Source organism: Drosophila willistoni, unplaced genomic scaffold (genome assembly GCF_018902025.1).
Source record: "Drosophila willistoni isolate 14030-0811.24 unplaced genomic scaffold, UCI_dwil_1.1 Seg88.1, whole genome shotgun sequence".
Lineage (NCBI taxonomy): Eukaryota > Metazoa > Arthropoda > Insecta > Diptera > Drosophilidae > Drosophila > Drosophila willistoni.
The window spans coordinates 37,452-50,419 of NW_025814776.1; the positions used below are offsets into that span (position 1 = coordinate 37,452).

A 12,968-nucleotide genomic window follows, 5' to 3' on the forward strand; every position below is an offset into this window, starting at 1 on the left:
CAACACACAAAAAGGTCAGCAGGTTGTCTGTATAGCTATTTCAAGAACTACCAAGTATGATAGAACTTGAACTAGTTGGGAATTACATTGCCAACTAAATGAAGCGAAAAAAGTTGGCGAAGCCTACAATACCGAAGACCACCTTTTTGTGCATACCCTTAGGCTTCATTTAGTTGGCAATGTAATTCCCAACTAGTTTTAGCGTTGAAGACAAGGTATGGCTATTGCAATTCTGGAGTTCTTTAGCAAAGTCTGCTGATGATAGAACTTGGTAGTTCTTGAAATAGCTATACAGACAACCTGCTCAACTTTTTGTGTGTTGCCTTTGAAATAATCTTCTTTTGCAAGATTGACCTCGAGCCGGGTAAGTTCGATTTAAATTTCAATAGGTCGTAATCTCTAACCAGGTAAATATAAATAGGAAAAAAGTTATATACAAAAAGCAAAAGTATAGACAAGACAAATAAAGGGAAGGAAAAGAATTTTACTATAGGGATCCTGCTGGACTGCCTTGTGGTATTGCTTCGCAGGTCTATAGTGGGCTGTCTATGCCCCTCAAGTATTGCACCTCTCTCCAGCTCTCGTAGCTTCCTTATCGTTGCTGCAGCATATGTGCATACCGCCGACCACGCCGATTGCGATGTGATCATCATGTTTACCAGGTTGGAAGGTGTGGGCTCTTCTCCAAAGACTGCCGTTAGCCTTTCCCTCTCGTTGGTAAACCTTATGCAGAAAAAAATCACATGTTCAGGGCTTTCTTGTATGCCTTGTCTACACAGGGTGCATTCCGCACTGGACTCGTGTCCCTGCCCTTCTGCGATGCTGCCCAGCGTGATTGGCATTCTGCTAGGCTTGATCGCCTGGCTTCTGCAGTTGCCTCCCTTCTGGCTGGTGGTGACCATTCCGCACTCTGCCGACTTCTAAAAATGTTTTGCGCTTGTTTAGCTAGTAGGTCTATTGGGACCATACTTGATATTACAAGAGCCGCTTCATCCGAAATTGTGCGGAAGCCACGGCATATGCGAAGAGCCCCAAGATGGTATGTTGCCTCTAATCCTCGTCTGTATGACTTCGTCTCCATCGCATCCGCCCATACTGGCGCGCCGTAGAGCATGGTCGACCTGACGACGTTCATCAATAATGATCGTTGAGATTGTCCGGGGCCTCTTGTGTTGAGCATGATTCGGCTCAGGGATCTTCCCCGTTCAGCCGCTCTTGCACTCGCGTGCCCCAAGTGTTCTCGGAAACAGAGGCGTGCATCCAAGAAAACACCTAAGTTCCGTTTTTTGATCTGCGAGTTCTAGTCCTGCGTTCGCAAGCCACTGTTTTGCTATGGCACTCGATGTGACCGTCTTTTCTTCTGCTTCTGATATGATATGGCAGTCAGTCGGGAGGCTTATTCGTAGGATGCCGTCATACATAGCATTCCACAGTATCGGGCCAAGTACCGAGCCTTGTGGAACTCCCCCTCGTACTTCATGAATTCGATCGCCACTCCTTGTGCTATATCGTAGCTTGCGATTTCGGAAGTAATCCTTTATTAAGGCAATAAGCGGGACCGGCACGTGGAACATACTTAGCGCCTCGATGATGCGGCTCCAGTTAGCTGTGTTGAAGGCGTTCTTCACATCAAGTGTGGTTACTAAGCAGTATTTTTTATTACCGTTTTTCCAACGCTGTCCCTCAATTGATTTTCTCGCTATTTCAACAACTGTTGCCAATGCGTGTATTGTTGATTTGGCCTTGCGAAAACCGAATTGCATCGGCGAGAGATTACCAGCTACAGCAATCGCACTCTCCAGTCTCGTGCAGATTAGTTTTTCTAGCATTTTGGCTGCAGAGTCTAGCATGCAGAGTGGTCTGTATGCAGACGGGTCATCTTGCGGCTTGTTTGGCTTTGGTATGCTAATACCAGAACTAGTGCTAACTAGATCTTGTTCTTTCCAAATGTCTGGTAAAATGCATTCCTCATAGCATTTCGAGTACACCTGTAAACTTTTCAGGCTGAAGTCGCACTGCTAGTTTGAGCGCTTTGTTGGGAATCGAGTCCGAACCGGGCGCTTTTTGGTAATGCATTTGTGCAACTGCCGCTAGCAACTCATCTGTGCTGACACTTATGTGATCAGTGTGATTCATTTGCAGCATTTCCCTGGGAGCCATATATGAGGTATCGGGAAAGATCGTTTGCACTATATTCACCATGTGGTCCTCGCTTGGTGCAGCGGGTCTGACTGCTTTCAGCTTTTTAACGGTCATTTTATACGCCATGCCCCAAATGTCGCTCGACGCTTCATCGCATAATTGTAGGAAACAACGGCGTGTGCTCTCTTTTATAGCGCGTTTTAGTTCGCGGCGTCTGCTTGCAAATTCATCCCCGAGATGTGAAGAGGTGATGCTGCCCCGCGCTCTTTGGTAGGCGCGCCTTGCGCGCAGCCATTTTTTCCGGGCCTTGGCGATATTGTTGGTCCACCAGTATACATGGGGATGGTGCCTGCTATAAGCCCCGCGGATGGGCATGCTGCAATCGCAAGCTGCAACTACAGATTCCATAATCATTTTTGTCTGCTTGTTGGCATCTCCAGTTAGTTCTGGGATCACTAGTGATGATGCGAATACTTCAGGGTTTAGTGCATCAACTCTGTACATTTGGCGTTTTTCTTGTACCGCTGCTTGTTGGGCTCGACTGCCAATATTACAAATAATGGCCGTGTGGTCGCTGGCAGTGTAGTGGCTGCTTAGCTGCCACTGTATGACGCTTGCAATCTGGCTGCTGGCAAAAGTCACATCAATCACTGACCCGTAGTCCGCTCTGGTAAAAGTGTAGCTTGTACCTGTATTTAGAATTGCCAGGCTACGTCCTCGTGCATTTGTTGAGCTCCTTCCCCATTCGTGGGACCATGCATTAAAGTCTCCAGCAATAACGACTTTTCTTTTACCCCTTGCGTGCGTAGCGAGGTTGTCGAGTCTACTTTTAAACTCTTCCAAACGGAGGCTAGGTGGTAGGTAGCAGCTGTATAGCCAAATATCACCTAGTTTTGCGCACACATAGCCGTCAGAGGAGTATACAGCCTCTGCGGCCGGCGCTCTGTTACTGCAGGCCCATATGGCAGCCTTAGACGTTCTATCCGCAGCCCAAAAACATCCAGTTTGAGTCTTGTAAGGCTCGCTTAGTTCTGCCACATCCACGTTTAGCTCGCGTATAGTTTGCGCCGCCCCGCAGTGATTTAGATTTAGATGTAGCAACTTCATCATTTCTTGCGACTACCAGTATAGTGGCTCGCATCCGTGCGTTTTGCATCTACGGTGTTAAAGCAAACTGGCTTATTGTTGCATGTGGCTGCTTTGTGCTCAGTCTGTCCGCATCTAACGCACCAGTTTGTGCGGTCTTTGGCACTAGTGCAATTTCTGCTTTGTGCCCGAAGCATAGACACTTGTAGCATCTTTTTTGGGCATGCCTCTCGCGAATCGGACACATGTCCCAGCCAACTTCTATTGTTCAGGAACGGATTGCGTTTATCGATAAGTCAGATGTAGTTGTAAGAATCGACACATACATAAGCATTGTACACACACATATATTTGTGCGCTGCTGCGACAGCGCTTTTTCTCGTTTGGTTTAGTAATAAATTGGCACTCAACTGATTCAGTAGCGAAGAAATACAAAGTGAAGTTATCCAACTTAATTTCAAGGTACAGTCCACTGCTAGACCAAATCATAATTTGAGCAGCCAAAATTAAAGTCATTCGAGCCGGATAAGGGAATCGGTTTTCGATCGAATAAAGTGCTTTTCGTCATTGGTGGGTCGACGGAGCCGACTCAAGGCCAGCATAACAAGAATTCTGGATTGGTCGGAACGAACCCAAACTACATCAACTACTGAGGTAGCCGCTCGGATGGATCAACTCCAGTCCGTGTGGAAGGAATTTAATGGAATCGGGGATTCCATAGCCCTTCTGGAAGATGTGGACGGCTATGTGGATCCAGAGGTCGATCACGTGACCTACGAAGAGAAGTACTTGAAGGCATATTCTTTATTTCTGGGAAAAAAACGGTTAGTTCAGCAACAAGCATCATTGTCTGGCGACGGCAATGGCGCCATGGGTCTGCACGCATATAACGACGACATCGTTCATTTGCTGCAACAACAACAACAACTCTTTGAACAGTTAGCTGCAAACCAGAGCAGTTCAAACTTGTCGATGCCCGCTCGCAATGAGGTGGCTGCTTCGGGTTCGACTTCGGGAAACGGCACGACGGCATTTGTGCATGCCGGCGAATTGCCAAAAATTCAAATAAAACGGTTCGCTGGACTCTACACAGAGTGGCCAGCTTTTCAAGATATCTATGAGAGCACGATACACAACAAAAGGGAGTTAACCAACACTCAAAAGTTTCATCATTTAAAAACACTGCTCGTCGATGATGCTGCCAACTTGGCGCGGCACCTGGCGATAACTGACACGGCTTACAACACTCCTTGGAACGCTTAAAGGAAAGATACAATAGGCCACGCCATATTGTGAACTCATTTTTGGAGAAATTTATGGGTCTACCAACGACAAACAAAATTGATGTGTCCATCTTACGCAAGGTATCAGATGGCACAAATGAGATTCTTCCCGGTCTGGAAGCGATCAATCATACAGGACGGACTGCTGGATACAATATCTGGTATTGGAAAAGCTTGACGCTGATACACGGCGCAGGTGGATTGAGCGCAGCATGGGCAACGAGGCGCCCACACTGGAGGAATTCTTCAAGTTCTTAGATGATCGTTGTGAGGAATTAGAGCTCAGCAAACGGGAGATTGCGTTTGGAGGCAAAATGCCGGCGCAAATCACACACACAAAATGGGTCATACATTCGATGGTTGCAGTTCAAGCTGGCAGCTGCACCAAATGTCAGGCGACGGATCATAAGTTGTATGGCTGTCAACAATTCATGGATTTAACACTTGCAGAACGTCGTATGTTCATCAGGGAAAAGGCTTTATGTTATAATTGCCTGAAACCAGGGCATATGGTCAAAAACTGTCCATCATCATTCTCATGCAAATATTGTAAAGGTAAGCACCATTCTCTGATCCATGATCCAGGTAACTCAATGGCTTTAAGGAACTTGCAACAAGGAAAAAGGGAGAATCAGCGTAGTCCAAACGCTTCTTATCACGATTTGTCTACAACAAGTCTAGTGGCTCATAATGGGAGTGCACCAGCGACGGTTTGTTCACAAAGCTCTGCGAAATTGAAAACAGGAAAGGTTTAAATCGAAGCATATTGCCTACTGCAACGGTTTATGTTCAAAAGGTAAATGGAGACTACATTACATGTCGTATCTTACTAGATACTGGGTCGGAACTTTCATATGTATCAGAACGATGCATACAAGCACTTGGATTGCCACGGTCGGCATCATCCATTTTGGTCACAGGAATCTCTTCGGTTCAGGCTGACACCACAAGGGGAAGCAGCACGCTTCAGATAAAGTCAAGGTATTCAAACAATCACTTTACGGTACAGGCTCATGTTCTTGGCAAAATCACATCAACACTGGAAAGGCAAAACATTGACGCATCGGCACTTGATGTCTTTAGCGATCTTCAACTCGCTGACTCGGAATTCACCACAAGCGCTCCAATTGACGTTCTTTTGGGCGGTGAACACGTTTGGTCTACAATCACAGGGAAAAAGTTGTACGACAATACGGGCAAACTCATTGCAATATCATCGATTTTCGGATGGGTCATCAGCTCTATAACGATGCCCCAAGCTAACAACGCTTTCGCTTTGACATCATACATCGATGTTAACGCTTCGCTCCAGAGGTTTTGGGAACTAGAGGACATCAGTTCTACAACCAAATTGGAACCTGATGATGAGCAGGTGGAGAAACACTTTCTCGCTACGCACACTCGAGATGAAAAGGGGAAGTACATCGTGGAACTTCCATTCAAGGTCACTAATCCAGAATTTGGGGATACTCTACAAGGAGCTCTTAATCGTTTCCAATCGGTGGAACGACGTTTACAACAAGATGCAAATCTAAGAGCAAAATATGTCAACTTTATGAGGGAATACTTCGATTTGGGGCATATGCGCGAACTGCCACCAGATGAAGTCAATAATGACCAACGGTTTTATCTACCACATCACCCGGTTTTGGGTCGGAAACTGAGTGTAGTTTTCGACGGATCATTTTGCGACACCAAAGGCAAATCACTAAACGATTATCTCTTTACAGGGCCTAGCATTCAACGCGATTTATTTGCTGTCTGCTTGCGCTTTCGGATGTATAAATTTGTATTCTCAGCCGACATAGTCAAGATGTTTTGGCAGATTTGGGTGAACAACAAACACCGCGACTTCCAGAGAATTGTCTGGAGAGAAAGGCCATCGGATCCAATCAAACACTATCAACTATGCACCGTCACTTATGGCACCTCATGTGCACCATTCCTGGCTGTTAGGGTATTAGAGCAACTGGCTACTGATCATCAGCAGGAATTCCCGAATGCTGCAAGAATCTTACAAGAGGATTTTTATGTCGACGATGTGCTCACTGGGTCAAACAGTGAGGAGGAACTGATACAAAATCGAAAGGAACTTATTCAACTTATGTCCTGTGCTAATTTGGAGCTTGGGAAATGGGTATCAAACACACCTCGCATACCAACAGAAGGAACTGATTCTACACAATCATCTCCAGTCAAGGTTCTTGGACTTTACTGGCAACCTGGTCTTGATACATTGTCTTATAATGTTGGTCTAAAAGGAAATGTCGATTGTACAAAACGACAAGTTTTATCGGATGTCTCGCGGATCTTCGATCCACTTGGGCTTTTGGCACCAATTGTGGTCCAATTCAAAATACTCTTTCAACAATTATGGCTTCTCGATTTGGGATGGGATGACAAACTCCCTAAGCAACTAGCGGATACTTGGTTCAAATGGCGAGCAGATTTGGATATGCTACAACACATTCAAATACCCCGGTTGGTTGTCAACGACACCGACAACATTGAATTGCATGGATTCTCCGATGCATCTACGAAGGCATACGCTGCTGTAGTGTACAGCAGAGTAATCAACAAGGATGGCTCGATTTCTACATTGATTATGGCTGCGAAGTCTAGGGTGGCTCCGCTAAAGCAGCAATCTCTGCCCCGCCTAGAGCTTTGCGCGGCACTTCTCCTAAGTCAACTCATACGTTCGATAAAGGCGGCACTTCGACATCAAAAGGTCAAGGTTTTTGCATGGTGCGATTCCACAATCGTTCTCTATTGGCTATCATACGCACCCTCTCGACTAAAGACATTTGTTGGGAACCGAACTTCGGAAATTCTGGACACCATTCCAAGGCATTATTGGCGTCATGTGGACTCCAAATCAAATCCAGCTGATTGCGCATCCAGAGGTCTCATGGCTGCAGACCTAAAGGACTTTCAGTTATGGTGGAATGGCCCGTCATGGATACGTGACGCGGATCAGTTTCTGGTAAGGTTAAACAACTCACAAGTCTGTTTGAATATTTCAGAAAAGAACATAGAAAAGGAAGTCAAAAGCAATTGTCTGACTGCATTAGTAGAGGCAGCTCCTGATCATCCACTTGATCATCTTGTTCAACGAGTATCTTCATGGTTGACGCTCGTTCACACCTGTTGGCTATGTCCTTCGCTTTCTACGGTGCACGAAGGGTCCATTTGGGGACAAGGGCTCAAATTGTCTTACGTTTGAGGAAATCACCGCGGCACGCATTGTATGCTTGCGCCACGCGCAAACCTGCTTTCAGGATGACTATCAATTGCTACTCGCAAATAAACCATTGCGAAGTCGATCTCAGCTGGCTAAACTCTCGCCAATGATCGACAAGGACGGACTACTCAGGGCACCTTCTGTCGCTAAGTTCTCGAGGTTGCGCATTTCAAGCCACGCCTCTGCTCTGCCTCTGAACTGACGCTTGTTGGCCCAGGACCTGGCTCAAATCCTCGGTCAAATTTTTGCTGTTGGCCTTTCCACCACCCTTGATGGCGATTCAAGAAGTAAATCGCCTGTAGCTGTTTTTCTAGTCCTCGTCGAGCTTGCCGTCTGGCCTTCTGGTGACTAGGCTCAGGGTTTCGGCATATGTGCAGCCCTCATTTGCTTTGATTAGGATAACCTCAAGTCTGGCTTTCCTCAGAGATGGCTTGTTCACTCTCTCGCATCATTTCTGGGCTGTCTAGCATTCAGAGATTTGGGTGGCGATTTCGCTCCTTGCCGCCTTTACCAGCGATTTGCTGCTTCATTCGTACTATTGCGTTCTTGGTGCCGAGATTTATGTGGCTTACTGGTTTTTTGCCAACATCTCCTTTATTGAAAATCGTGTCCATTTCCCAGATGAGCGATCCCAGCTCATCTAGCTCTGCCACATTAGATACAACTTATAGAGAAACGGAAGTCTCCTGGCTGCTGGGAACTATTGCCGGTGTTCCAGCCGTTCCAGGACATAACGCTCCATCTCTCAAACAACAATTTTGGCGCCAGCGCCTCGGCTGTATTTGAATTTTTGAAATTCGCGGGAAAAAAGAGTGGCTCTTTTTCCCGGTTCATGTGTGTGTGTGTGTGTTTTTTTTTTTTTAATTCATTTATTACATAAATAACAACAAAATATATATATATTACAAATTTAAAGCTGCATACGTATAAGGGGGGTTTCTGCGGGACGTCCCATGGGGAATTGCTTCGCGAAAACCTATAACCCTTTACGTATGGCCATTTCTTTCACGCTCTGCCTTTCTTAGGCTGATTCCCACGAAGCCTGTAAAGCTGCTCACTGCTTCCCACTGCTGTGTGTGTGTGTGTGTGTGTTTTTTTTTTTTTAATTCGTTTATTTGGTAAAAAAGGAATTACAAATAGGTTAACAAAAAAGAAAATAGTTGGCAACCAAGAAAGATAGGTTTAATCGAAAGAAGGAGAAGAAAGTGGGAGATTGAAGATATAGGAGACTGCGGGACCGCCTGTCTGTCGCAAACATAGTGCATGCGAAGAGAGCATGATCAGGACTCTCCGATTCACCGTTCCTGCACCAAGTGCATTCCACACTCGCCTGGTGACCAAATCTGAAGAGATATTCCCCAAAGCATCCATGACCGCTGAGTATCTGTGTCAGCTCGAAAGTTACCTCGCCATGCTTCCGTTGCAGCCACATTTTCAGATCGGGAATAAGCCTGAATGTCCACCTGCCCTTAATCGAGTTCGTCCGGCGAAGTTGCCAAGCGTCCCAGCTTTCCTGACGTGCCGCAGCCTTGACAACCTTTAGCTCAGCAGGACTCGGCGCTGACTCCATCTTGGTGGCATAGATGCGTTGTGCTTCATGTGCTAGCAGGTCGATGGGCGTCATACCTGCTATGACAAGAGCTGCATCGTCTGATATTGTGCGAAAGCCGCAACAGACCCTCAGCGCCGCAAGACGGTATGTGGTCTCTAGGCGTCTCCTATATGTCTTGACCGTCATGGCATTAGCCCAGGCTGGTGCCCCATAGAGCATCGTGGACTTCATGACATTCATCAGGAGCAGGCGCCGACCCTGTTTTGGGCCTCTGCTGTTGAGCATGATGCGGCTAAGTGACCGTCCCAACTCAGCTGCCCTGGCTCCAACAAGCTCCAGATGCTCCTTGAAGGACAGGCGCGTGTCCAGGTGTATACCGAGATACCTGATGGCCCGTGAAGAGGTAATCGTGGTGGCGTCCACGATGATGTTGGCAACCTCAACCGTTTTACGACTACTTATTAGCACAGCTTCCGTCTTTTGTACTGCAAGCTCGAGACCTGCAGAAGCTAGCCAGTCCTTGGCCATTCCGATGGAACGCGCAGTTATTTCCTCGGCTTGTGCCAGATATTTAGCCACCACTACTATGGCAACATCGTCAGCGAAGCCCACCAGTCGCGCGCCACTCGGAAGTTGGATGCGCAGGATTCCGTCGTACATTGCATTCCAAAGTAGAGGGCCAAGAACGGATCCTTGGGGTACGCCTCCTTTTACATCATAAGTATGCGTCCCTCCGTGTGATCTGTAGTACAGAACTCTGTTTCTGAAGTAGTCCTCCATTGTTCTTGTGAGATACTCCGGGACTCTAAAGTTTCGCAATGCTGCAAGAATGTTGTTCCAATTTGCTGTGTTAAAGGCATTTTTAACGTCCAGCGTGGTGACAAGGCAATACTGCTTTTGCCCTCCCTTCCATCGTTGCCCCTCTATAGCCTTGGCAGCAGTGTCGACGACAGATTTGATGGCATCAACAGTCGACATAGCTCTGCGGAATCCAAATTGCATAGGCGAGAGGTCGCCAGCCGCCTTGATTGCTGCCTCAATTCTGGTGCTGAGTAGCCTCTCAAAAATTTTGCCTGCCGCATCCAGAAGACAAATTGGCCTATATCCAGATGGGTCTTCTACAGGTTTATTTGGCTTTGGAATCAGTACCAGATTCTGTCTTTTCCATCTGTCTGGAAATGTACCTTCACCCATGCAAGCGTTAAAAACATCCGCGAATCTTTCGTATTGTAGGCCAATGGCTAGTTTTAAGGCCTTGTTTGGGATGGTATCCGGGCCAGGAGCCTTGTCATTTTGCAATCTCGCTGCCGCCACTAACACCTCTTCTCCAGTGATGGGCCAATCTACTGGCAAAGCAGTATGCTGCATCTGTTTCGGGCCTATTGACGAGGTGGCCGGAAACAAAGTTTTCACAATCATAGCCATGCGCCCTTCGTCAGGAGCCGCCGGCTTAACAGCCCTAAGCTTTTTCATGGCTACTTTATAGGCCAAGCCCCAGGGGTCATTTTCTATCGAGTCACAAAGTTCGAGAAAACAGGTTTTTTTTCGTGACTTAATAAGCTCTTTAAGGTCCCTTCTTCTGGCTGCAAATTCTGCTTGCAGCAGCAAGAACTCTGATCTGCCACGCGATCTTTGGTAGAGCCTTCTAGCACGAAGACACTTTTTTCTTGCCTCCTCAATGTTCTCGTCCCACCAGTAGACAGGGGCTCTATGTCGGCTATGCCCTCTTCGGGCCTTCATGCTAGCGTTGCATGCCGCCCTCACTGCGTCCATAATGGTGTCCGCCTGGCTTGAAGCATCTCCGTCTAGTCGGGGAATGTTGAGTGCCGACGTAAAAATAGATGGATTAAGAGTATCCACGCGGAATGCTTGGCCTCCTTGATCTGTTCGCGGTTGGTTGGGCATTTGGTGTGCGCTTCTATTGATGGAGCATATAATAGCCAGGTGATCGCTACCAGTGTAAAAATCGCAAAGTTTCCAGATTGAGTGAGGGAAAAGACAGGCACTTGTGAATGTAACGTCGATTACAGAGCCGCATCCTGCCCTACTAAACGTATGCTTGGATCCAGTGTTTAGCACAGCAATATCGAGGATCGCCCAGGATTCGAGAAGCGCTATACCCCTAGCATTAGATGAACTGCTGCCCCATTCTTCAGACCAAGCGTTAAAATCACCTGCGATTATAACATTTTGCTTTGAGCTTGCATCAGCGGCGATGGAGTCAATTATTCTCTCGAATTCCGTGAGTCTCAGGCTGGGGGCTAGATAGCAACTATAGTACCACATATCCCCGATTTTCGTGCGAACGTAGCCAAGGGACGAATAAATCGACTCCATAGCCGGTACGTTTTGTCCGCATACCCAAATGGCAGCTTTTTTAGACGAGTCCACTACCCACAGTGGGCCATCGCCTGTTTTATACGGCTCGCTCAAAATCGCTATATCGGCGTCTACTTCACGCGCTGTTTGCGCCAACAGATCCTGTGCCACTGCACAGTGGTTGAGGTTTAGTTGAATAAACTTCATCCCGGTTTGTTTGTTAGTTGGGCGCCAGATCTTGTCAACGGGCAGTCTTTACTGCCGGCAAAATGCTTCCTGTCGGTGCGGTTTGCTTCGACGCAGTTATAACAATTTGGATCGTTTTCACAAGCCGCAGCTTTATGTCCAGGCTGCCCACATCTGAAGCACCAGCTGGTTCGGTCAACTGTGCTCTTGCAGTTGAAAGCCACATGTCCAAAATTGAGACATTTGTAGCATCTCCGCTGAGCCACTCTTTCCCTGATGTGGCAGCTGAACCAGCCCACTACCAGTGTTCTCTTCTTTACAAGAAAGGCCGCAGCTGTCTGTGGCAGACATACAACTGCCATTTGGGTCTCGTTGAAGGTTGGTCGCAGCGTCTTCACTGTGATGGCGCTTCCCAATATACCCGTTGCCTTTGTAATGGCCGTAATGATGTCAGTTTCCGTTACCAGGCAATCTAGCTTCCGCAGTTCGATGTATGACAAGTCAGTGACAGTTCGAACTTTGGCGTTCATGCCCAATACGTTGCATAGCTCCTCTTGTATTTTCCGGTCTCCATCTTTGCTTTTAAGCTCCAGAAGCAGATCGCCATTTTGTGTCTTCCTGGCCCTTACCACTTCGTCTTTAATGCAATTTAGCCGCCCGTCGTCCCGTCGGGTTACCATTTCCAACATTTGCGCATACGAAATGCCCTCTTCCGCCTTGATTATAATGGCATCTGGCCGACCTCTGCGCGGCTTGCGCCTCGCTGAGACCACTTGCCAATCTGGGGATGGCCCATGAGTACCCACAGTATCGCCCTCAATAGCATTAGCGCTTGTGGGTGCACTACCGCCTAACATGGCCGCATACGTGGGCCTAGACTGCCCGCTGCCTCGCTTTCTTTTGGGTGGAGTATTTCTCTGTCCGGCTGGCTCCTCTCTCGGGCGCTTTGGACTGTCGGAGTGTGCTACCGAGTTCTCAATACGCTTGGCTTTGGTTGCCGGCCATGTGGCCTGCGTGGCCACATCCACTGTGGTGTTTTTTACGCATTCTCCGCCAAGAACTAAATGGCAGATCGCTGTTTGCAGCTCTATCATGCGCCTTATGTCGTGCATCGTGTTTTGATTCACATGCCGAACCTGCGGGTTGCCGTCATCCTTCT

General features: G+C 47.4%; 2 protein-coding genes across 2 annotated transcripts; one reads left to right on the top strand and one right to left on the bottom strand.

Moving 5' to 3' along the window:
- Nucleotides 1-1,968: 1,968 nt before the first annotated feature.
- On the bottom strand, nucleotides 1,969-3,252 carry LOC124462090. The gene has a single exon (XM_047013472.1). The coding sequence runs from the start codon at nucleotides 3,250-3,252 to the stop codon at nucleotides 1,969-1,971; it is 1,284 nt and encodes a 427-aa protein (XP_046869428.1).
- Nucleotides 3,253-4,723: 1,471 nt separating this feature from the next.
- On the top strand, nucleotides 4,724-7,954 carry LOC124462091. The gene is made up of 3 exons (XM_047013473.1): nucleotides 4,724-4,778; nucleotides 5,345-7,494; nucleotides 7,694-7,954. The coding sequence occupies exons 1-3, from the start codon at nucleotides 4,724-4,726 to the stop codon at nucleotides 7,952-7,954; spliced, it is 2,466 nt and encodes an 821-aa protein (XP_046869429.1).
- Nucleotides 7,955-12,968: the final 5,014 nt, after the last annotated feature.